Consider the following 27,774-nt stretch of genomic DNA (forward strand, 5'->3'; position numbering starts at 1 on the left):
AGTAACTACATCATGGGGGAGAGTAAAATGTGTGTGCTTTTTTAATTCATATATTTTCCTTTTGGCTGAAAATGTCGTTGAACATGCATCCCTAGATGTTTTTACTGTATTAGAAGATTTGCTTTAGCATGGCGTCTTCTTGACTTGCCGACAACAACCAAAGTCTTTCATGCCTCAGCTACAACTATACTTTATGGTTCACACTTTTTAACACCAGGGGTAAATGGTGTAAAAGAAAAAAAAAGGCCTCTTATAAGAACTGTTTACTGGAAGCTTCTTCGTGGCACATTTTTTATTTTATTGCATTGCTGTAAAAATTGGATGCTTTGTTTTAGATTTCTATATTAGTTTATGGTGCATATAGTTGAGTCAAACACTAGTTTTGCTTATGCATTTTTCATGGTATTAAATGTGATTATTTACAGTAGTGAATATCTCGTTTAAAAGAGCAAAACATGAATCTATCATTATCCCACTCTCTCTCTGTCTCTCTTTCTCTCTCTCTCTCTCACTGTGTGTGCGTGCGTGTGTGTTTAAGAGAGAGTCACTGATGACGCTTATGTGTCTTAAAGGACCATGAGTGTAAGTTTGAGACATATTCTCAGAGTCTGGTGCTTTGCGCCTGTTATTTAAGAGCTCTGACGTCGTGATGAACATACAGATGATCAGTTCCACGAGAAAATGCATCGCAGCGATGAGCTCGAACCTTTAGTCTGTTACGCCGACGCGAAATGAGGTGTAATTCCTCCAAAATGTGACACGGCACCAGCGCAACGGGCTCACGGTTGGACAGCCGAGGTGTCATCGATCTGACCTGATATGATCGTTGATAAATAACGCGGCGAGATGGATCCCTTCTCTGTTTCTCTTTCGTGACGAGCTGGGGAGTCAGGCGGAACTGAGCAGCGCGAGCACTGGCCCATGTACCGGGGGAACGGCAGCGTGACAGCGGCCCGGGAGCTGCAGCGGCGGCGGAGGTCTTGAGATCCGTTCCTCCGGGTTTTACGCAGCGAGGCGCGGGGAACGATGGGCTGCGCTCCCAGCATTCACGTCTCGCAGAGCGGGGTGATCTACTGCCGCGACTCTGATGAGTCCAACTCGCCGCACCAGACCACTACTATCTCGCAGGGCACCGCGACCACCCTGCACGGCCTCTTCATCAAGACCGACGCGGCGGATACCATCCCCTCCGTGATCGCGTACCAGAGCAGGCACACACGGACCAACTCTCACCGAGAGCGGAGAGAGAACAGCGGCGGACAGATGTGTACAGAGGCCGAGACCCAGACCAGCAGCACCAGCGTCAAGGTACGAGGAGTGAATGAATGAATGGCAATATGGTGGGAATCGATTTTTAGCGCCTTTTTCTGACACTATTTCCACCATACTGTCTTTCGTTCAGTGTTTTGGACTCATCTGTGTGTGTGTGTGTGATGCGTCTTGTTGTGAATTGTCAGCTGGATTCAGACTAACTGCTGCCATATGCTGATTGTTTACAGCTATTGACTGCTATTTCTTTTATTTTACTTTCAAATGGTTGAGTTTTTGAAGAGAATGAGTTTTCTTCATTCAAAAACCTCAAGCGGATGGTTAAACATCTGCCCTGTGGATGTACTTTTTTGAGGAATTATTTATCTTTTATGAGATAACCAAGTCATCCATTCATGTCAATTTTTTTAGTTCATTTTAATGAACACTTATGGCTGGCTGCTGTTTACGAAATCAACCTTAGAGTACATATGAAGAGTTTAGATGCAAAAAAAGTGCCATCATAAATGTCAATCGAAAATGAGCGTTTTCTCAGCCTCCTTTGTTTATGTTAAGTTATTTCACTTTGAAGACCATGTAAAGCACTTATTCTTCCCATAAAAGTGGAATAACTGAACTTACACACAGGAGCCTGATAAAAATGCTCAGTTTAGAAGAAAATTTTAGACGGCATTTAGAGGTTTTTGCGTCGAAACTCTTAATATACAAGAAATTGTAATGTTTTGCTAATTTTTGTTGTTGTTTCCCCACATCAGTCCGCAGTTTTTGAGGTTTTTAAATTGCAAATATTTCAACAGGCACCCATCGCATGTAAATCCATACAAGTATTGAGCAATTCTGCGCAAATGTCAACCTTGCCATGAAAAATATAAAGTTTTCAGCAAAATAGCGAAACACTTTCTAAGTTTTTTGTGTAGACTTGACTTCTACATTACGTTGTGTAAATGTTTTCAATTAAATATATTTGATTTTCCAAAGTCACACAATTGCCAATTAGGTCTGTCATGATATCTATTTTTTGCTGTACGATATATTGCACCGAAATATATTGCGATAAACGATATTATTGTCATTTTAAGACCATTTAATGCCACTCATTATATAATGCCAGAATGACAATTTAATAGCATCACAATTCAAGCACACTCTTCCAAAGAACACATAATAGTTTATTCTTCTTAATAATAAATTTAATTATAATCATTTTAGCAATTTAATAATTAGGGATTGGAATCAGAATGTGAAAATGCATATCCTAAATGAATAATAATACATGTTTACAAAGAAGTGCAAGGTAAAAAAGTAACCGAGGCTGTGATATCTGCAATCAGATCTATTTTCAGGTGTCAGACACCCACATGACAATAAACTAAAGTAATGTATAGTAAATACTATAGTGTTTATTTTTTAACCATACTGACACCGATACCTCCAATAGAGATAGAAATGTTGCACAATCAGCTAAAATGGTGCTAGAATTGTTTTGTATTTATGGGCGATATATATTGCATCACCAAAAATGATTGCGGTCATGTCCATGTGTTGTGCGATAAGTCCATATATCAAATATTGTGACGGGTCTAGTGCCAATTTCACATCTCTCACATGCATAACCGAGCATTTCCCTCATAAATGCAAAAATGTCAAATCAAATCAAATCAATCGTTTTTGTCCTATAGTGAGCTGACTCACAGTTGTGCAGTTTCATTCACAGAATTCCTACAACGTATGTTTTATACTGTAAAACTGCATACTTTTTTGGTCACATCCATAACACATGTTTATTTTCCTCAATTATTATAAAAAATGCCTACAGATTGATTTTTTTGAGTATCCCCTAACTCCGTTGTTACTAATGCTAATGCTAACATGTAGTTTCTATGTAAATTTATGCTTCAAGTTTTTACTGCAAATGTCACATCCATAACGCTGGAATTGCTCTATTCTGATAGTATTAATGTACTATTTGCATACATATTATCATAATGTTCCATCCAACCTACAGTGTTCCTTATTTTTGCTTTGCTACGGTCACATTTATATTCATGCAGTTGGTGGACATTTCTATCTGAAACATTGTATAATGCTTTCATGGTATAATACATTTAATCAATTCATGCATTCCATGAGAATCAAACCCATGGCCTTGGCATTGCTGTAACATCATGCTGTACACATGGCATGCATGAAATGAATATAGGCCAAAGATGAGACGTCCTATTTTGATGTCCACATCCAATTTAATTTCAGAAAGTGATTTTATAAGCATATTAAGTATAAGTAAAGTGTCTTGTGTTTGAAAACATGAGTGAAATTAGATGTCATTGGCATTCAGTGTGACAGATGTATTTATGTCAAATGAAACTTTGTTTATTCTAACCTGTAGAGTCAGTAATTAAACTAAAGCTTAAATGATTAAGGTTCTTGCTGAGAAAACTTTTAATATTAATAAACATTTTGAAAAATATTCTGTCTAATCATCCATAAATATAAATTTGTACAACAACATACAAATACTGGCAAGTTATTGTTTAGTTTTTGTACTGTTATTTACCTACACTCACTGGCCACTTTATTAGGTACACCTGTCCAACTGCTCGTTAATGCAAATTTCCAATCAGCCAATCACATGACAGCAACTCAATGCATTTATGCATGTAGACATGGCCAAGACGATCTGCTGCAGTTCAAACCAAGCATTAGAATGAGGAAGAAAGGTGATTTAAGGGACTTTGAACGTGTCATGGTTGTTAGTTCCAGACGGGCTGGTCTGAGTATTTCAGAAACTGCTGATCTACTGGGATTTTCATGCACAACCATCTTTAGTGTTTACAAAGAATGGTCCAAAAAGAGAAAATATCCAGTGAGTGGCAGGTCTGGGGGAGCAAGTGCCTTGTTGATGCCAGAGGTCAGAGGAGAATGGCCAGACTGGTTTGCGCTGATAGAAAGGCAACAGTAACTCAAATGACCACAACCAAAGTATGCAGAAGAGCATTTTTGATCGCACAACACATCCAACCTTGAGGTGGATGGCCTACAGCAGCAGAAGACCACACCGGGTGCCACTCCTGTCAGCTAAAAACAAGGAAACTGAGGCTACAATTCACACAGGCTCACCGAAATTGCACAATAGAAAATTGAAAAAGCGTTGCCTGGTCTGATGAGTCTCGATTTCTGCTGCCACATTCAGATGGTAGGGTCGGATATTGGCGTCAACAACACGAAAGCATGGATCCATCCTGCTATGTATAAACGGTTCAGGCTGCTGGTGGTGGTGGTGCTGTAATGGTGTAAGGAATATTTTCTTGGCACACTTTGGGCTCATTAGTACCTATTGAGCATCATGACCATGTCCATTCCTTTACGACCACTGTGTACCCATCTTCTGATGGCTACTTCCAGCAGGATAACACGCTATGTCATAAAGTGCGAATTATCTCAGACTGGTTTCTTGAACATGACAATGAGTTCACTGTACTCAAATGGCCTCCACAGTCAACAGGTCTCAATCCAATAGAGCACCTTTGGGAGGTGTTGGAATGGGAGATTTGCATCATAGATGTGCAGACGACAAATCTGCAGCAACTGCGTGATGCTATCATGTCAGTATGGACTGCAGTAGCTTGTTGAATCTATGCCACAAAGAAATTAAGGCAGTTCGAAAGGCAAATGGGGTTCCAACCAGGTACTAGTGAGGTGTACCTAATAAAGTGGGAGGTGAGTGTATATAGTCCTATAAAAGTCACTTTGTTAAACTTTTTAAGATCAAAAGGTGGCGAGGCATAGATTAAGGTCCCATAATGCACTTCAAAATCCTAAATAAAAGGAAATGTGTTAATCACAAATTACAAGAAACTGAATTTCGTATAATTTAGGTCATCTTTTAAATGTAAAATAATGTTCATTGTTATTTTATTTACTCATTTTATGCGTTTTTGCAGATTTGTCTCTTATTGTCACTTGCTACCTCTGTAGTAGTTTTATGTAATGTGCAAATGAATTAGTAAATTACCAAACATGACCTGTGCATGTCTAATACCAATAATTTAGCACATAGCTGGACTTGGTTCAAGGTTCATGTTTGTTTTTGTACATTTCTGTCAACATTTTATATGCTAAACATTTTTGTTACTGATTTAGGTCACCATTTGATGATTAAAGTCAAATCTGGGTCATGATGCAAAGTTTGCAAACCCAGAGAACCACTGCACTTTACTGTACAAATACATGGAGCAGTGATGAAAAACGGCTTTTCAAATATCAAAACAACAAATATATAGTAGCGCTTTTCTTTTTTTGCTCAATTTTTTAAAAAAATACAAAAACGAGTCTTGCATTTTATGTAAAAAATCTGTGGTAACAATAGTTTATTTATCAAATAAATCTTTTTTTAAATTTTTTTAACTCATTTGATGAAATATTAAAAGACTCAGGAACTCACAGTGCAGCTGCAAAATACACATTAACAGTCATTTAAAATTCCGACCACTATAGAGTTTAATCATTTAAAATATAATGAGATTCAGCACATTCACTTGTTCTTTTCTAAGTTAAAGAAGTTAAATATATCTGTTGAGTTGTATGCTGATTTCTATTTTTACCCATTTTTATGCGATTTTCATAAGTTTGAAATGCTGTGTACACTTTTTATTTTATTTTTTTCATTTATTATGTCTTGTATGTTTGTAATACCAGTTTTCTAAATGTTATTTTATTCAGACAAAAGTAATAAATCGATTTTCTCGAAGCCCTGACAACATTTGCTTTCTAGGCTATAACGGCACATTCTGCATGCGATCTTTGATGGAGCCGCCAAATATGAGCTGATTTTGGCACCGTGTCCTGCAGTTAGCTCTGAATTTCAGTTTTTAAATGCAGAAAGTAAATTATTGTAGTGATGCTTTTTTCCTTATTACAAGCCATGTTTCTCTTTTCATGCGTCACACTATTGATAAATCTACAGGTAATTTAATGCAATAACACATTCTTAAGTTTGCAATCTCTGCGTTTTTTCAGTTCAAAAGTAAATCAGGTTTAAACTCTTGCCATTTAAACCTGATTTACTTTTGAACTGAAAAACGGTTTAGGGTTGGGGAAGATGACGACATTAACTGTGATGGTTGGGTTGAGGGTCGGGGAAGATGTAGACGTTAGTAACTGTGATGGTTGGGTTTAGGGTTGGGGAAGATGACGACATTAATAACTGTGATGGTTGGGTTAAGGGTCAGGGAAATTGTAGACGTTAAAAACTGTGATGGTTGGGTTTAGGGTTGGGGAAGATGAAGACGTTAACTGATGGTTGGGTTTAGGGTTGGGGAAGATGAAGACATTAATAACTGTGATGGTTGGGTTTAGGGTTGGGGAAGATGAAGCGTTAACTGATGGTTGGGTTTAGGGTTGGGGAAGATGAAGACATTAATAACTGTGATGGTTGGGTTAAGGGTCGGGGAAGATGTAGACGTTAATAACTGTGATGGTTGGGTTTAGGGTCAGGGAAGATGTAGACGTTAATAACTGATGGTTGGGTTTAGGGTTGGGGAAGATGAAGACATTAATAACTGTGATGGTTGGGTTTAGGGTCAGGGAAGATGAAGACATTAATAACTGTGATGGTTGGGTTTAGGGTTGGGGAAGATGTAGACGTTAATAACTGTGATGGTTGGGTTTAGGGTCAGGGAAGATGTAGACGTTAATAACTGATGGTTGGGTTTAGGGTTGGGGAAGATGACGACATTAACTGTGATGGTTGGGTTGAGGGTCGGGGAAGATGTAGACGTTAGTAACTGTGATGGTTGGGTTTAGGGTTGGGGAAGATGACGACATTAATAACTGTGATGGTTGGGTTAAGGGTCAGGGAAATTGTAGACGTTAAAAACTGTGATGGTTGGGTTTAGGGTTGGGGAAGATGAAGACGTTAACTGATGGTTGGGTTTAGGGTTGGGGAAGATGAAGACATTAATAACTGTGATGGTTGGGTTTAGGGTTGGGGAAGATGAAGCGTTAACTGATGGTTGGGTTTAGGGTTGGGGAAGATGAAGACATTAATAACTGTGATGGTTGGGTTAAGGGTCGGGGAAGATGTAGACGTTAATAACTGTGATGGTTGGGTTTAGGGTCAGGGAAGATGTAGACGTTAATAACTGATGGTTGGGTTTAGGGTTGGGGAAGATGAAGACATTAATAACTGTGATGGTTGGGTTTAGGGTCAGGGAAGATGTAGACGTTAATAACTGATGGTTGGGTTAAGGGTTGGGGAAGATGTAGACGTTAATAACTGTGATGGTTGGGTTTAGGGTTGGGGAAGATGAAGACCTTAACTGATGGTTGGTGTAGGTGTAGACAAGACCTACAAGACCTATAATTCATTTGCACTTTATTTCATTTACTATAAATGGAATTGAAAACTATTCTGGAAGTACTATGTTCCCTTTATTTTTATCATCTGCTTTATAGTGCATTGAGATTTATAAGTGTACCCATTTTGTCTCTGATATCTTTCTGCTTACATTCTGGAGATGATATTAAAAGACTGTTAACTGGAATGCTGTAATTCCTGCCATGTTTAAAACGAATATCAGTGTTATCTACATTTTACAGTCGGAGACATTTTTTCAAAGCGCAAATGAGAGCTCTCTCTTAGACATGTAATAAACACACTTTTTAGTTAGTTTAGTTAAGGAGTAATTACATTTTGTTCAGTATGAGGGCTTTACTTGGACCCATTTGACCCTTTGGTACACTATGGAATTTTTGTTACGCAACACAAATCAATTACTAATGTCATTTCAAAAACCCAACAAGGACCATTTATAGATCCGTTTATGGATTTATACAATGGCTTTAGTGGGCACTTTGTTTGTTTGTTTGTTTGTTTGCTCATCTGTCAGTATAAAAGGAGACATAGTGATTTTTTTGGTACGATCTCCGGTGCATGGGCCAAGAAACTCAATGATGCCATTGAAGTGTGTGCGACTCTCGATCACTCAAAACACACTCTCATTGTGTTCACAGCGATGGAGCAGATATCCATTTTGAGTTGAATATGCGTGCTGGATTATTCTGTGTGTGTCTCTGCATCTTTGGGAGAGATAGAGGCCTTGTGTTAAAGAAAGGCGATTTTGTGTTTCTTTGTATGCATTTGTGTGTTCAGGCCACAGAGTTTGTTTACCCCTCTGGCTGTGAGCTCTCAGGGTGTGAACTATCACATGCAAAAAGGCTGATGAATCTTGGAGCAGATACACACACACAGACACAAGGTTAGAGCAAGGCATTGTGGGTTGAGCTGCCCTTAGATATGTAGCAGGGCATCGGCGGTCTCGACTGAAATCGGGACACTTCACTGTCGCTATGTTGCCCAATGAAAAGCACAATCTGATTGGCCCCTGGAGGTCAGGAACATTTAGATAACAGCCTGAAATTGCTGAAATCCATGCTGCAGCTTTTATCCCTCGAGCTACAGTCTTCTGTTCATGAGGATTCTTTGCATTTGTTGGCCTCATTCATGTATGGGATGCATTGATTCGATATTCTGATTGGATATCGGTTTCAATATTGTTTTTGCTTGATCAAGAATTAAACATATGGCATCCAAGTCTGATTTTGATAGTGGAATATTTTGTGATTATTGTTAACAAAAGCTATAAATGCATTATAAGGAACAAAAAAGTATTCATGCATGCACTGAAAATAGTTCAGATGTTCTAAAGTCATTTTATAGTTTTATGTAGAGCTGCATGAGTAATTGAAGGTGATTTTCATGCAGATTTTGTCAGTAATACCGGTTAATACCAGGTGCTGAATTATAGCTTTCAAATGGAGAAGTATGTACTATGCACTAGAGATGTAATATGAACATTTTATATCATGATTATAGTGACTTCATTTATCACGCTTGTTAATGTTATCATAGTTTGTTAAAATAACCTAAAAATGTTCAAAAATAAATTTCACACACACTTATTACACCATTTTTTTGTCTGAAAATGAACAAACAAGTCCAATTTTCAGCTTTATGTAATTTTGAGGCAGACAATTTCAACAAGGATCTGTGCATTTTAGACTATTTTGCTTTTATTATGCTTGTATTATTTTGTGTGCTTTATTTTTTTACATGGTTATAGTTGTTAATAAATTGTTATTTTACAAAACTGCGAACGAACATATTTTTCTGACTGATATTGAGTTTTGATTTGAAATTTATTTTTGTGAAGTCAAGCTGCAGCTCAGTAATCTTAATAATGTGCAGTACACACTTTAAATCAAAGGACTACAACATACTTTAAGTGGGTTTTCAAAATCACGATAATCATGGATTTAATGATAATGAAAATTTGAAATAGTAATCTTAATTGTTAGAAAATTTTCAAATCGGTAATCGTGACATTACAAAACATTAATGATATTATCTGTACAAAATTGTCAAAAAAATTGTAGGCTAAGGCTAATAATGCTTGTACAACAGATCTTTAGATTATCAGAAATGAAAACACTGGCCCCAATGAAGGCTATGCTATTCATTAAGTTTAGTAGTTAGCTAGCCACCATTAAACTGGACTGATGTTTCAGTCAGTATGACATTTAAGTCATTCTAAAATTGTTCATAAACTGTAAATAATGACATAAATTCTTATTTATCATTCGTGAATTCTTATTAATGAAAAATATTACGCAAAAAGTATTAACAAGGTTTCTAGCAAAATGATGAATGTTTTTACAAAATTTCAGAAAATGTGACTAGGCAAATAATAAACAAGTAAGAGCCCAAAACCGAGCCCTGGGGCATTTAGTATTAATAAACTGTCACACATGTTGAGCACCAAACCAAATCTCCAAGTGCTCTGAGAACCAGACTAATGGTGGGGGAAACATAGATATAGCATACTATCACAATATTTTCTGTGGCGATACCATATCAATAACACCCATATCTATATAGCACTAATGTTTTATTATGCTATTTGGTTGAATAATAAAATGGATTTTAAAAATTTATTAAATATACAGCATATTTAACAAATTATTGAATATGGACCTTTTTGTTATTTGTTATTAGAAGAGGGATGTGATTTGTATCTGATTGAATGATTTCCTCCCATGAACTGAAGAAATTGTTTGCACTCCTGCGTATGTCAGAAATGTAAAAGAAAAATCACAAAATTCCCAAATACTGTCCCAATTTATCATTGTGATTATTATGAAGGTGGTTTTGTTCTTCATGAGTGCAGACTAGGATGAGAAATTCATGGTGGTGTTGGTAAGGAATGTTAAACAAGGTCTTTATGAAACTCAAGATCAGGGGTGACCAAACTTTTTCTTTTGTAGAGTCAAAAACCAAAATCGATTGAGGGCTATAGGCAGAAGGTAAATACACCAAACTGTACTGTAAAAATGCAGGGTTCCACTCAATTCATTCAGGTTGTCCCAAATCGATTCAGTTAACACATTTAAGTGTATTAAACATAAAACAATTAAGTTGTCCCAAAAAATCTCAAAATGCTCATTTTGCATAAGTAACAAGCAGCAAATAAATTTTTTGAGTGTTCATTACATTAGTTGCCATGGGTAATTTCTTAATTTATTTCATATTATTAATAAATAGATTTAATCATATTAATTAATGCAATAGATCTTTTTACATATTATAATGAATTTATTATAATAAAAACATAATTCCTTTTTTAACACAACGGAGATTAATGCCGAACACACTAGTAAAGCTGCACCTGCCTCTGTCCACCTCTATCCATCAGTGACAGTGTATTTTTTAAATCTGATTCATGTACAACATTTAGTTGAAACATTTCATTTCAGTTTGCTGATTTGTAGCTCAACAATAAAGCAAATTACCAAAAAAAGTCTGGATGGCGGACCAGATTAAAGGTTACCAAGGGTCAATTTTGGCCTGTGCGCCCTAGTTTGGGCATCTCTGCTCAGATCATTTTGCTATTATGTGACCTGCTCTGATTGGTGAGATCGTGACTGAATTGTAGATGTGATCTTTACTTGATTATGGTACATCTGCTGCATGTGTGATGTGCTTTTTGTATTAAAATTAATAACTGGTGCCAAATAGGACATTTCTCAGGTTTGACAGGAGGCTGAAAATAGACACTTTTTATTCATTTCAGTGTGCGTGTGTATGTTTGTGAACTGATAGAGTAAAGTGAGGACATTTTTGCTACCTCCCACTTTTTGACCTCATCACGGTGTTGTTTGAGGGTTAAGATTTGGTTTTAGAGTCAAGATTAGAGTTCAATTCAATTCATCTTTATTTCTATAGCGCTTTTACAATGTAAATGTCAAAGCAGCTTCACATAGAAGTTCTGGTAAATTGAAACGGTGTCAGTCCGGTTTTCAAAGTTGAAGTTCTGTTTAATTCAGTTCAGTGTGGTTTAATTTTCACTGCTGAAAGTCTAAAACCCATCGCAGCTCCACAAGTCCCAAACCAAGCAAGCCAGTGGCGACAGTGGCGAGGAACAAAACCTCACCAATTGACGAAAGTGAGGGAAAAACCTAGAGAGAAACCAGGCTCACATGGGCATGACCATTTCTACTCTGGCTAAACTTTTTGTGTAGAGCTGAACGCTGGACATCCATCGTGGAGATGGGTTAACGGTTAGGGCTATCATTTGTTATGGTTAAGGTTAGGGGAAAGTATTTACATTGTGTCAATGAATGTCCTCAAAAGGAGAACTGAAAACGTGTGTGTGTGTGTGTGTGTGTGTGTGTGTGTGTGTGTGTGTGTGTGTGTATCTTGTATTCTTTATGTTGACCAAATGTCCCCACAATTATAGCAATACTAGTAAATTTTGGCCTTGTGGAGACATTTCTTTTGTTTCCTATGAGGAAAATACCACATAAATCTGTTTAGGGGTAGGGTTGGGGTAGAGGGAGAGAATATACAGTATGTACAGTATAAATATCATTATGTCTATGTGAAGCCCCAATAAAGATAGCTGTACAAGTGCGTCTGTGTGTTATGGACTGCGTATAGTAGTGTTGTTTATAATCTTGGAGGTTTTGGTAAACACTTGAAAGCATCGTGGGAGCATGTCGGATCTTACAGGATGGGAACAGATTGTTTGAAATATGTTTGAATGTGAAACATTTCAGTTTACAAGCTGGCGACACTGAGAACAGCTCCACTAACAGATGACAAGAGCTGCAATACTGAGCTTATTCATTTTATTATGATGCATGCAAGATAATCTAAAGTTTTACATGCTAGATAGATACACAGATCTTATCATATAATAGTTAGCAGCTTAAAAAAATAATATTTATGATTTATTTACTATGTACAGTATATATTTTAGTACACCCTTTACATATCTCTCATATTTTAATTTAATACTTTCTAAAGGATATACAATAATTACAATACATACAAAATTTGGGTTTGTTGGGTAAACACACACTCTGTTAATAACAGCACTGCTCTCACTCACTGTGACTGATGATGCTTTTGTAAAGATTGACATGACATTTTCTTTCCTCTGTTATTGTTTTGTGAGATGTTGATTGTACTTCAAAAAAAAAACAAAGACCAAAAAAGACCTTTTCACTACAAAATAACTTGTAAATTAATTAAACAAATGGTTACAAAGGAATAGCAGGTGACATAAAAATATGAAGTAGAAAGTCTACAGTATTTGTTTTCCTATATGTTTTTGACATAAAAATACTATAATATGTTTGCAGATATTTAAAAAACATGCTGAGTGAACGTTCATGTTTATCTGAAAAACAATGCTGAAGTCAGATATTCTGCTTTGAAAATGTCTGTTACTTGCTGGACATCTATCTTTGTTTTGGTCTCTTTAACCCGCCCACTGCCAGTTTATCCAATTATATTTCAGCACCCCGGGTTTCCTTTGTGAAAAACAATGTATTTCATACATTCAGTCAAGCATGCGTCCACGGTCAAAATGAGACGCAGATTCTGTTCCATATGAGGTTATTAATTATCAAATAATATAAATATTACGAGTGTAAACATTAGGTGAGCAGGTTATATTGTAACCCCATGTCCTAACAACATGCTACAAAAGATTTGCTGTGATAAGAAATTTTTCTATTTGCACCAGACGAAACACAACAGAAATGTAAATACAGCCATTCAGAAGTACAGAATAGTGCACTTACTGCACTCCAATGGAATGGCAAGGTTTATAATCTAATTAACACATATTAAACCTCTTTAACGTTAATAAATGTAGATGCTGAATCACTGATATGAGTTGGTTTTGGGTCACAGTTCTAAAGTTCAATTTCACACAGTTAATTTTATTATCAAGATCTGAGGTGAACTATCTGCTGCTACATTCAGTAGTATGGCAATAAATGTCATGTAAAATTCCGTTCAAACTCACATTGTTAGCACATGAGGTGTACCTGAGGTGATCATTGTGAGCCTTCTTGTTCGGCTGCAAGAAAGAAGAAAGAAGCTGTTTCTAAAATGTAAATTTCAGGTGTTGAACAAAAACTCTTAATGTGGAAAATATTCCTTCTATTGCGTGCCTTTGTTATTTAGAAGTTATTTAGTCTTTGTTGGCGTCGTCAATCAGGCAACCTGCACTTGCGTCTGTTTTAAACCATGGGTGCAATACCTAGTTCAACCACTGGGTGTCAAACTTACATACTGAACTTTTAGGTTTCTAGACACACATCCTACGATGTTACGATGAAATTAAAATATCTCTTAAATTCTGTAGATTTTAGATGTTTTTTAATTATTTTAAAAGTTCTAAATTCAATTTCAATGCATAAACAACATTTTTAAAAATCTGAAAAAATATATTGTATATGAAGATAGGGATATATTTGTTTAATTATTTCCTTCCTTTCGGCTTAAGCCTGATTTATACTTATGCGTTATGCGCTTATGTATGGTCTGGGGCAGCCTAAGTGCGGTTGTATACTTCTCACTGTGGCTGACGTGCACCTCCTAAAAAACTATACGTCCCAACGATATGTAGCGCTAGCTCTGTGATTGGTCGGCTTGGTAGCCTTGATGAGTGTGGGCGGTGCGGAGAGCAGTGAGCCAGTTGGAGCAGCGAGTCCAGAGAAGGAGCTCCATATGGAAACTTTGTTTTGTGTTTACCTTATGATTAAAGTTGTTGCACTTCTGATGAGTCCTGCCTCTGAATGAGCGGGTTTGAGCTACTTGTATAAAGTAGCATTCAGAAAAAACAAAACACCCGTGGAAAAACTCAACGTAGAAACCTCACTACCAGCTAGGGTTTCGGAAGTGTTATGCTGAAGTATAAATGCCAGACAGGCACTGTGGGATCACTTGATTCAGAAGTATAAATCAGCCTCTAGTCTCTGATTTATCAGAGGTCGCCTCAGCGGTATGAACCGCCAACTATTCCAGCATATGTTTTATACAACGGAACCTTTGTTTAATTAGTTTCTACTAATTATTTTCAAAAATTCTGTGAACAATTTTTTTATATTTATTTTTATTATTATTATAACAGATTCTGCTGTAAAATAGCAAGATGTTTGTCACAATTTCTTAAAGTTAGTTGAAATATTCAGCTTGAGAGAATAACAGGATGCTCTGAAGATGAAGTTGTTAATAGAGCCACAAAAGATGCAGGCTTCATATTTCACAGGCTTTTTGTTATTTAAAATTCACAGACATTGCAATTTGATTATGTGCACAGTACTACATTTGATCTATTCATCTAGACATTTTGTGATGTAATGTATCATAGAAAGATGCATTTTCCAATATCCTAAAATCTGCTTTTTGTGAGTAAAGTATTTCTAAAATCATTATTTTTTATAACAATAGCAATTTCAAACAACTGGAGAGTCATGAAAAGTTCATTATGGACTGATTTGATTTGTATGATTTATAGATTTACGACAGATCACGGAGACATATTTTTAGATACCTTTAAAGATTTATAGATTTTGTGGTCTACTTTCGGTTTATATGGCTCAGAGTGAATTGGTGTGCATCTTTAACTCTCTGTGTCGAGTTTCTGGTTGAGTTACAGCTTCAGACAAAAGGATTAGCCTCTAGATAAGATGACGCTCAGCTGGTAAGTTGTATATTCATAGATAACACTGTGCTTTATGAGGTTATTTATAGCCCAGTTTAGCAGAACTCTTGAGAGAAAAACTTCATCTCATTTTACACCTACTGCATATTGACAATCTGTATCGGGAAGCTCTTATCAGCGATTATTCAATGATAGATATTCAGTTCATAAATCGTTTTGCTTGTGGTCTTGTTTTTTTTGTGAACATTTTATGTATATACAGTATACTAACTGACAGAAGTCTTGTCGCCTATCCAAGTTTTAGGAGCAACAAATAATAACTTGACTTTTAGTTGATCGTTTGGTATGAGAAGTGGCTTATATGAAGGGCAAAGGCCTGTAGACACTTATTTTACCAAAATAAAACATGATCATGCCTTGATTTTTATTGATTTAATTAGGACAGTAAGGTCTGACTTTGCTTAGACAAAACTCTTGTCACTTAACAGAAACAATGTACAGTATAGAATATAAAGTCATGGTGAAAAGAATGAATATTGTGTATGACTCCAATGAGCTTGGAGGAGGACTGCATCCATACATCTCTGTAATGACTCAAATCAGTTCTTAATAAAGTCATCTGGAATGACAAAGAAAGCATTCTTGCAGGACTCCCAGTTTAATCAATTCACCTAACACACGCCTTTGGACTGTGGGGGAAACCGGAGCACCCGGAGGAAACCCACGCCAACACGAGGAGAACATGCAAACTCCACACAGAAATGCCTACTGACCCAGCCGGGACTTGAACCAGCGACCTTCGTACTGTGAGGCGACAGTGCTAACCACTTAGCCAACGTGCCGCACCCTCTTTTATTTTGATTTATTTGAATTTCTTTTTTTATTTGAATAAGTGTTTTGAGAGGCGTTTTGACGATTCAGAGTCACTGTATACTAGCCAAAGCAAAAATCAAGAATGACGTCTGACAATCAAATCCACTTGGATAGAAGCACTGAGCATTTTATGACAAACAAATGCAAAATGTAAAGACATTGCGGTGGATAAATGAGAACCACTGCTCTAGCCTGTATGCTGGTTTCAGTGCCTGGCACATGCTGTGCACGTTCATACCTTTGACATACTTCTAGTCTCTGTTCAGGATCAATTTGATTCAGCGGACACAATATTTCCTCTTTTTTGAGAAGAGAGGAAAACACTAGCATCACTTCATGTTTGTGTGTGAGACCTATTTTTAGGATAACAAATGGAAAAAATTGATCAAAAAAATTCTCTAATCAGTGTGCAAAGACCTTTATTGATTTATAAATAGATATATATATATATATATATATATATATATATATATATATATATATCTATCTATCTATCTATCTATCTATCTATCTATCTATCTATCTATATATATATACTATACTATACTATACTATACTATACTATACTATACTATACTATACTATACTATACTAACTACACTGTAAAACTCAGTAAGTTAAGGCAACTCACACCGAATGCAACAAACCATTTAAGTTCAAAAACTAATCCTGATGAGTACTGTGAACTTAATCCATTTGAGTAAACGAAGCAATTTGAGCACAGTAAAAGCCAATAAATGAAGAGAACTCAAAATAACTGAGTACTGTAAACCTTAATACATTAAGGCAACTCATACCTTTTGAGGAAACTGACTGTTTCAAACTATTTGAGTTAAACTAATCTATATGAGTACTATGAACTTACTCCATTTAAGTTGAAGTAAGGAGTCATTACCTTCAACACAGAGTTCAAAACTCTTTTCAAATGAGTAGAATTAACTTTCAGTAAATTGAGTTAACCACTCATTTCATTTGATGAAGTTGTCTGTTGGGTTTTACAAATAATAGATAATGAAAACAATTATGAATTAAAAGGTCTTTGTGTTAATTTTGTGATGACGTTATTAAATGAGCATCTATTAATGTTTCTGGAAGAACATTTCAGACAAGCGTGCCGTGATCCTCCTCCCTCACTAATGTTTTAACTGACATCATCAAAGCTTTTATTTTATATTGATATATTTAGCTGAAAACATTCAGAAATAATGTTCATCTGTCAAATCCTTTACTAAGGCAAACTATTGTTGTGTACTCAGAGCTCAGTAATATGGATTGTTGCTGCAGTCAGCTGGAAGTTTGAATTATTTATCGGCCTTCCAGCAATTTTACTAATCCCCGCAGTAAAAAATGTTGAATTCATTGTTGTGTGTGTGGATGTGAGGAAAAAATGATGATGACTAAGTGGTTGAGTTGTTTACTCATTGAAAGATGCTGAAAAACAGTACAACTTATCACAACGGTGTGTCATGACTCAATCAATTTTCAGTCACAGAAAGTCATCAATAAACAGCTGGTAAACAGTGTCACGTAATCTCACATTTTTCTCAGGAAAGCCACTCTGTGACCCTAGAAACAGACTGTAAAAAATTGTTGCCGTCTACATTTGATTCATTTTCTAGTCATCTCAATCTACATCAAACTGATAAAAATATTGAATTAAAACTGATTAACATATTGAAATAAATTAAAGTAGCATAAAAACATTTGTTGTCATGTCTTTTTTGTTTTGTGTAAATGAGCTAAACACACAGCTAACATTTTTGGTTCCCACTTCCCAGATTATTCATTTAAAAACAATTTCTTCATCGTTCATTTTTTTGACATTGGTTTATCAGGAAATCAATCTTTTAAAAGAATTGCAATGTTGTTATTTGGGTAGTATAATGTTATTCTAACGTTCTCATAACATTGTTCTAACATTGTTCTAAAGTTCCCACAATGTTATCCTACAAACATTCCCAGAATGTTCCCTTGAACTTTGTACTCCACCATATCATTTACTCTGATAAATGTTTGTTTCATTGTTAGAAGCATGGAATAGATTAGAAGATGGAAGCAAATATAGAAAACATGAGACATGTCACTCGTGTAGTTTTGAATAGTCAAAAATGAAATGGTCAATATGGACACTCAATGGAAGGAACCCCTGAATTCTAGAAAAGGAGCCAAGCTAAATTTCCATCCACTTACTTTTATGCAAATTTTGGAATATTGCATAAAACGTGCTTAATTGGAATGGGAATTAAATACACATAAACTACAATTTAACCACAACAACTACAATTTTCGTTCGCCCTAGTCCCTGACACATCAGATGTTGCCACAGAGGAATGAACTGCCAATTAGATGGGAACACATTTATCCAATAAATTCTAGCATGTGCATAAAAAAAATCATGCAATTTTGCTTTTAACAGATCATGTGATAAGAAAAATGTGCTCAATGGGACACCATTTCAAACGACAAACTGGTGGACTGACCATTTTGTAAAACATCTGAAGTGTTGTTTGGGTCAGCATAAAATCCCTCAGCCAAAGTCTGTCATCACAGTGCTTCAGTATTCTTAACTCCCAGAACGGTCATGAGCAGAGATGCTCAAACTAGGGCCCGCTGGCAAAAGTTGGCCAATGATAACCTTTGATTTGGCCCATCAACCAATCAGACAACAGATGGACAAATGAGGGGGAAGGTTGGGGCGAATCCCTCAATCAGAGATCGTTCTTTCTAATTTGACATAACCTTTTGTTTGTTTGTTTGAATGCCGAGATACAAAAAATGAAATTAAATGTTTTAATTAAATGTGAATTTATCCGATTTTTTCAGGGTGATGAAAGCCTAAAACACATTTCTTTTTTTTTTGATGTCAACAGATATATATGTATATGTGTGGTACGTTGCTAAAAACACTATTAAGACATATCAAAATATATATTTAACTATCAAGTGAAAGTGTATTATTTTTGTAAATGGAAAAAAAACACATTAAACTTCATTGTGTTATAAATAAGATTGTTTATGATTTTATTGTAAGAAGTACATTAAAAATGTAGTATATATATATTTATGTATATATAAATAATGTATGTATATGTAAATAATTTTTTTCTTTATATTTTTATATATTATTAAATTAGGATGTTACCATGGCAACTTTATTGTAATACAGTTTGGTATATTTAGCTTTGGCCCACCACCCTCAATCAAGTTTGGTTTTTGGCCCTTCATAAGAAAAGTTTGAGCACCCCTGGTCTTGAGCATATGCGCTCTCAAAGAACTTTCCCAGCAGGCACAGGACATCAACATGGCATCAGATGTTGTACCCCAATGTCGTAGAATGTTGCATTTTGGGTGGAAATGAAAATCAGGTTGACGTCAGAACCCAACGTCAGGCCAACGTCTGTTTGGTCACTTTCCAATGCAACCTAAAAACAACCAAATATCAAAGTCTGATGATGTCATAGCTTGAGGCTGTGTGGACGTTACAGCTATGTCTGTCAGGATTTTGGTTGCCATACCTGACAGACAAATATCAGTATTTGACGTTAATATGACGTTGGTTTAAGATGTTGGCTTGACATTGGATTTTGGTCACTTTCCAACACCATAACAAACAAATATCAACATAATTTGATTATTAGACTTTAAAATAATGCTGTCCTTAGACACTGGCTAGACATTGAATGTTGTTTACCTTACGTCACGACCTAAATGTAACCTAATATTAACGTCTTATGATGTTGTGTGTCTGCTGGGTTGATTTCTTTTCATTTTCCTCTTCTGAGGTGCAAATAATAATCTTTTCTAGAAAAAAAAAAAGCTGACAGCGGCTTCTCCTACACTAGCAACTTCGATTTTTCTCTTTGATATTTGGTGCTAGTTTATCAGGAAGTAACGATTTTGTTCCCATTGACTCATTGTATGGAAACTGTGCTTTAGGGCTGGGCGATTAATCAAAAAGTAATTGAAATTGACATTAAGAGCCTATAATCAATCACATTTTTTCAGGTTAATTTTTTTCAATTACTCTTCCTACCGTGTGTCACGTGACCCCAATCTGTTTACACTTCTGCATCGAGCACAGTTTATGTTCTTGCGCAGCCAACCCCTCGCCGTTACTAATGCCGACACTGACCCCTCAAAAAAATGTAACTATGCGTTTCAATGACGCATAGCGCAAGCTCTGTGATTGGTCGGCTTGGGATCTTTGATGAGTGTGGGCGGCGCAGAGAGGACAAAAAATAAATAAATAAAAGAATCGATCATAAATTATTTTGAGTTAAAAATGTTCAATTAATTGAGATTTAGATTTCAGGCCAAGTCGCCCAGCCCTATGCTTTATTTGCTAATATTTTATTCAATATTCCAGGTTTGTGCATAAATCTAACCTACATCTGTGGATGAAAACATGGCTATTGATCTCTATATAGACCAGGGTCGGTAACCTTTTTTTCAGCAAAGAGACATTTTTTGGCAAATTATTTTTTTTAAAGAGCCATTGGGGTGTATATTATATTCTTTCTTCATTTATTTCCCTGCAAAACTCAAAAATAAACAAATTTGAAGCATCACATGTTGCGCAAGTCCATAAATGAAGAAAGGACAATTTATAGAAATTTTTTCTTTCGCCATCACCACTCATGAACGTTGTTTGAATTTATGTGCATGAGGTAACCATGAAAATGTAAATTGCTTGCCCTTTATCGGTGTCGCGATTCAAGTTAATCCACAGCACCGCTTTTATTGTAAACTGAGTTCTTATTAATATTTGCTTATTAATATTATTAATATTATCTTATTAATATTTGCTGTAAAAATACATTTAAAAGGGAATTAAAATTGTATTTTCAACAGGAAACTGATTTCTAGTGACAATTACAGTTTTTTAAACTTTAAAATATTATTGAAGAGAGACAGATAGAGAGCCATATATTTTTGGTCAAAGAGCCACATGTGGCTCCCGAGCCATAGGTCTGATATAGACAATTCTCTGAGGAAGATCATAGATGCGTGTGTTTTCACAACAGTTTCTGCTGCTTCATTGTTATGAACCGTCATGTGCTGGAATATCAGTGAATTCTTGCCTCACAGACATAAGAAATATATTTATATAAAGCAACTACTTTGCATATAGAATGTGCATATATTTAAACAACTCCATAAGACAAATTTTCTGACATTTTGGTTTAGAGCTATAATAATTTTCCAAAAGAGAAGCACTTTTTGTATTGCTAACGCACTCACTATCCTTCGGCTTAGTCTCTGATTTATTAGGGGTCGCCACAGCCGAATGAACCAATTACATGGCATATGGTTTATGTGGCAGACGTCCTTTTTGCGTTGGCCCAATGCAAAATGTTGTTGACCTATTCTCTGGTGTCATTGAGGAAAGACTTAAAAGGAATTTCTGAATGATTATTTAACAACTCTGTACTGATGAAGGCTGCTGATAAAAGCAGCACACTGCATCACACGCAGTCTTAAGATCACAGTCATACATCTGTGTGTGCATACATCATGAGTACACTCCTTCAGCCAGTGTGTGTGTTTATTGAGCAGCACTTGAAGCCAAATTTGTCCATATAAGTGAGCTAAATTTGACTGTCCTTTAAAGAGTTGAAGTCAGAATTATTAGCTGATCTTTCGCTTTTTAGACATTTAAAGGCTTAACTAAGTTAATTAGACAAGTCATTGTATTAATATTGCTTAAGGAGTCTAATAATTTTGACCTTAAAATGTTTTTTAAAAAAATGAAAAACTGCTTTTATTTTAGCCAAAATAAAACAAATAAAACTTTTTCCAGAAGAAAAAATATTATAGGAAATACTGTGAAAAATTCCTTGCTCTATTAAACATTATTTGGGAAATATTTGAAAAAGAAATTCACAGGGAGGCAAATTATTTTGACTTCAACTATATCTTCAACTATATATTTGACTTCTAATTATATCTATCTATAACTATGAACTATTCTCTCGTTATATACAAAGTTTTTAATGTCTGCATCAAATTAAATTTACAAAATGATTTAATATACAGTTAAAGGCAAAATTATTAACCCTTTAATGAAATTTGTATTCTTTTTCAAATATTACCCAAATTCTGTTTAACAGAGAACACATTTTTAAACATAATCGTTTTAATAATTAGCTTTAATAATCAGCTTTAAGTGCAATTTAAATGCGTAATTAGGTTAATTAGCAAATTAGGGAAATTAGGCAAGTCATTTGAGAACAGTGTTTTGTTCTGTAGCCCAGTGTTTCCCAACCCTGTTCCTGAAGGCACACCAACAGTACACATTTTCAACCTCTCCCTAATCAAACACACCTGAATCAACTTATCATAACATCAGAAGAGACTCCAACACCTGAAGTTAATGGTTCAGAAAAGGGAGACATCCAAAATATGTACTGTTGGTGTGCCTCCAGGAACAGGGTTGGGAAACACTGCTGTAGCCAATCAAAAAAGATTATTCAATAAGGGTGCTAAGAATATTATTATAATTATTTATGTTATTAATATATACATTTAAAATGGCTTTTTCTGCCAGCTAAACTTAAATGAATAAGACTTTCTCCAGAGGAAAAAAAATATTATAGAAAATAATGTGAAAATGGCAAGGACTGTAAAATTTATTTGGGAAATATACAGTATATTAAAAAAAAATAATAATACTAATTAAAATTTCACAGCAGAGCTAATAATTTTGTCTTCAACTGTAAACAGAAAGCATATTAAATGCAAGTTTTTGCTGTAATGTTTTAAATAACAGCCATGAAAAATATTATGAGACCACATCACGGTTTTGCTTGATTTATTTAGTATTTTGAGTGAAATTATAATATTTTATTGTTAGTATAATGGTTAAGCTTCAAGTGTTTAAATATAGCTTTTTAAAGTAAAATAAAATGAAATAAAAATAAAATTTGGCTTTATCTTTATTTTTTTTCTAAAAAAAAATGTCCAAATAATTTATAATTACACCACATTAAATCAGGAGTGCCCAAACTTTTTCTTATGAAGGGCCAAAAACAAAGCATGATTTAGGGTGGTGGGCCGGAGATAAATATTTTAAACTGTGAAGTTGTCAAAGTAATTTTCTATTTTATTATTATAATTCATTATATGATATAATTAATACTATAATGTGTTACATTTAAAGTACTTTAATTGTATTAATAATTATACATTATACATGTACATTTTATAATAAATGAATGTCCCACAATAAAAAAATGAACAATCCTATTTATAACACAAAACTGATCTTTGCCTTGATTTGCTTGCAGTGTCTGCTATCCATCAAGTGACTGTATTTATTATTATTATTTTTTAAATCTGATTCATTCACAACATTTAATTAAACATCTAAATTCAGTTTGCTTGTTTTGTAGCTTAACGGTTTAAAAAAAACAAAAGTTATGTTAAGTTAGAAGTGATAATCCCCCCAAACTCCCCCTTATTCTCCCTCTCTTCTCAGATGGGATAAAGGGCCAAATCTAAGATTACAGAGGGCCAACTTTGGCCCTAATTTGGGCATCTCTAGATTAAATATTACTACATTGCATTACATTAATGAATGAATGAATGGATCTTAATATTTAGATTTTATATGCTTAGATGAAGTGTCTGTTTTAATGTTTTAAATAACTGTTCATTTTCTTTTCAGTTTAGTCCCTTTATTAATCAGGGGTAATCAACCGTCAACTGTTCCAGCATATGTTTTATGCAGGGGATGCCCTTCCAACTGCAACCCATCACTGGAAAACATCCATACACAGTCATTCACACACATACACTACTTACAATTTAGCTTACCCAATTCACCTATACCACATGTCTTTAGACTTGAAAATATTTTTCAAAAAATACTAGAAAATATTTTTTGAAAATGTTGCAAATTTATTTAAAAAATTTTTTTTGAAAAATCACATGTGCAAAAGTATTCACAGCCTTTGCTCAAGCTTTGTTGATGCACCTTTGGCAGCAATTATAACCTCAATCTTTTTGAATATGATGCCACAAGCTTGGCACACCTGTCTTTGGGAATTTTTGCCCATTCCTCTTTGCAGTACCTCTCAAGCTCTTTCAGGTTGGATGAGAAGCAACAGTGTACAGCCATTGTCAGATCTCTCCAGAGATGTTCAATAGGATTTAGGTCTGGGCTCTGGCTGGGACACTCAAGGACATTCACTGAGTTGTTGTGAAGCCACTTCATTGATATTTTGACGGTGTGCTTTGGGTCATTGTTCTGCTGGAAGATGAACCGTCACCCCAGTCTGAGGTCAAGAGCAGGTTTTCATTCAGGATGTCTCTGTACATTGCTGCATTCATCTTTCCCTCTATCCTGACTAGTCTTCCAGTTCTTGCTGCTGAAAAACATCCCCACAGCATAATGCTGCCACCACCATGCTTCACTGTAGGGATGGTGTTAGCCTGGTGATGAGCCTGGTTTTCTCTAAACGTAATGCCTGGCATTCACTCCAAAGAGTTCAATTCTAGTCTCATCAGACCAGAGAATTTGTTTCGTATGGTCTGAGAGTCCTTCAGATGCCTTTTGGCAAATTCCAGGCGGAGAGAGGCTTTCATCTGGCCACTCTACCATACAGGCCTGATTGGTGGATTGCTGCACAGATGGTTGTCCTTCTGTAAGGTTCTCCTTTCTCCACAGAAGAATGCTAGAGCTCAGACAGAGTGACCATTGGGTTATTATTCACCACCCTGACTAAGGCCCTTCTCCCCGATCACTCAGCTTAGATGGTCGGCCAGCTCTAGGAAGAGTCCTGGTGGTTCCACTCATCTTCCACTTACGGATGATGGAGGCCAATGTTCTCATTGGAACTTTCAGAGCTGCAGAAATTTTTCTGTAATCTTCCCCAGCCTTGTGCCTCGAGACAATCCTGTCTCGGAGGTCTACAGACAATTCCTTTGTCTTCATGCTTGGTTTGTGCTTTGACATGCACTATCAACCCTGGGACCTTATACATACAGGTGTATGCCTTTTCAAATCATGTCCAATCAACTGATCAGTGGAAACAGAATGTACCTGAGCTCAATTTAGAGCTTCACGGCAAAGGCTGTGAATTCTTCTGTACATGTGGGTTTTTTTTTTGTTTTTTTTTTAATAAATTTGCAATAATTTCAAAAAATCTTTTTTTCTCATTGTCATTATGAGGTATTGTGTGTAGAATTTTGAGGAAATAAATGAATTGAATCCATTTTGGAATAAGGCTGTAACATATAAAAATGTGGAAAAAGTGAAGCGCTATGAATACTTTCCGGATACACAATAAATCAACAAATCAACCAAACTCTTCTCTTATCAGAAAGATCAATAATAATAGAAGTTCTACTTCAACAGCCTCGACACAAATAAGCTACATTAGCTAATTCAGATCTTTTACGCTCTGGAAAACAACAGGTCTGGATGTGTAGAAGAGCTCAGCCGCTGCACCATCTAGCCACCACCAACACTGGTTTGAGAGGTTAAATACTCCTTTTAAACAAATCAGTAAAATGCTATTTGTAATAGAGTATTTTAATATCTAATGATTCTCATTCTAATTATTCCTGAGAATAGTTTTTGTCATATAAAATACTGTTACGCTGAATTACATTTCAGTGGGTGTCTTCTAAATTCATGATGACACTGTATATTCATTAAAAACCATGTATATTATTAAAGGGACACTTTGTAATGAATGCGGAAGGCTTTAACACATTTTATTCCAGCACTCATGAGGACAGAAGTACTATCTAGGTGATATCTTATGTAACGTGTGAGAAGTAAATCTGAATCAATAAATCCCCAGCGCCGCTTTGCCTTCTGTCATCTGGGGGTTTCTAAATATAGCGGGGATCATATTTTATCGTGACCCCATACTCTCTGAAGGAAAGCCTTTGTTCTGCATGTGGTTTTATGTCTGTGTGTGTGTTGTCCTCAATAAAAGCACATGACTGAGTCAAAACACACACAGTGTACTGGGAAGAGGAGCACACCACGAGAGAGAGAGAGAGAGAGAGAGAGAGAGAGAGAGAGAGAGAGAGAAAGGCAAAGGACTGAGATGCTAAAAAATACAGCAGATGAATGGGTTTAAGATAAGATTAGGATGACAAAAGTAACTTAATCATATTTATGGTTGCAGCTTTGTAATTTCATATTCGGAAAGCATCTGTCCTCTATATTCTGAGAAAGAAAGGTTATGGTCTATGCTAATGTAAATCTGTTTTTATGTTTTGTTTTGCACTGTAAATGACATTTTATGACATTTAAAAAATATGTGTGCATGGAAACTTTTTCAGAATTAGATAGAGTTCAGATAGTATAAAATAAGTGTTTATTTAAATGGAGACATTCTGAGTAGACGTTATTGTCTATGTATTTGTGTATTTATGTTCGCATTATTTATGTTTATTTATGCCATACAATACACTGAAATTTTAGGCTCAGCTTGTTAGTCACCAGCGATCTAGCTACTGCGGATCACTGGAAAACTACAACTCTGCCACCAAATGGGCTACGAATCACAGCATGCACCACACACACACACCGGTTTCTAATCTCATCTGATTACAAACACTTACAGCTGAAGCTGCTCAAGGACTCATTGCACAGACTACTTAAACACCACATTTGCTCACACGCATTGTATGTTTGTGTTAGTTTAAACAAACCTGTTACTTCACGTTTCATTTCCTTGTCTAGCCGTGTTCTTTGATTCTTGTGTTTTTTGTTATCTACTCCTAGCCTTGTTCCTAGTTTATCTTACTTTTTCCGATTTTGACCATTTGCCTGTTTATTGACGACTTCTGGATTGTCTGTATGAACCCGATTGCTCCTGTGTTGACTGTTGCCTGCCTGACTAATGTTGAATACATCTGCATTTAGATACGCTCCTCTGTGTAAGCCTCTTTTAGTTACACAGCTGTACTTTCAACCCAGGCTTATTCTGAAAACATGCTCCTATGTACATTTCTGGAGAGCACCAAATATGTTCCAGGAGCTTCGTTTTATTGCAGTTTTTGTAAATCTACCAGAGGCCGCTGTGTATGCTTTATTAGATCCCAAATTTCTCTCACGGGTGTCATTCGTTCCTGCTGTTGTCACGTAGGCCACTGTCACCTGATTGACTGACTGACTGATCGACTAACCCACCCTCTTCCTTCTCTAAACCCAACCAATAGTGTTTTCAAAAGCACAGACTCGAAGCCCACCGTCACAGTCAAATCCGCTCTGCTTCTCAAATTCTCTGACGTACACGGCGAGCCACTGGACAACCTGGTAACAGATTAAAAGCCATCCACACGGAGGTAAGCAGTCCTCAGCATTTTGCGTGTTTCATGCGCTTAACGCACAAATTGCTCTATTGTAAAATCTGAACCTCAGCGGACATTCGCGCCGTGTTAACCAATCATGAGCTTGCTCTTGTAGGGGAGTGATTATGACGTAGTGCCTGTTGTTGGTGTCCCGAGGGGAAATCCTCTGAGCATTGCTCATGACATGAATCTGTGTCTATTGTGAAGTGAATTTGACTCGCGAATGAATCATATTTGGAATCATAAATCATAGTGTAAACTCAAAATGTTCATGTGTCTATTTACTCAAAAATAGAGTGATTTA

At 35.9% G+C, this 27,774-nt stretch overlaps 1 protein-coding gene across 1 annotated transcript in view; it reads left to right on the forward strand.

Annotated features, from left to right (window-relative positions):
* The first annotated feature begins 586 nt into the window (after positions 1-586).
* pde8b (phosphodiesterase 8B) overlaps positions 587-27,774 on the forward strand; it is a 105,341-nt gene continuing 78,153 nt past the window's right edge. The window contains exon 1 of the mRNA XM_056446719.1: positions 587-1,308. Within this exon, the coding sequence (XP_056302694.1) occupies positions 1,027-1,308 (282 nt within the window). The 5' untranslated portion in view covers positions 587-1,026. The remainder of the gene's footprint in view (positions 1,309-27,774) is intronic.

The sequence above is a fragment of the Danio aesculapii genome, chromosome 21 (genome assembly GCF_903798145.1).
Source record: "Danio aesculapii chromosome 21, fDanAes4.1, whole genome shotgun sequence".
NCBI classification, from domain to species: domain Eukaryota; kingdom Metazoa; phylum Chordata; class Actinopteri; order Cypriniformes; family Danionidae; genus Danio; species Danio aesculapii.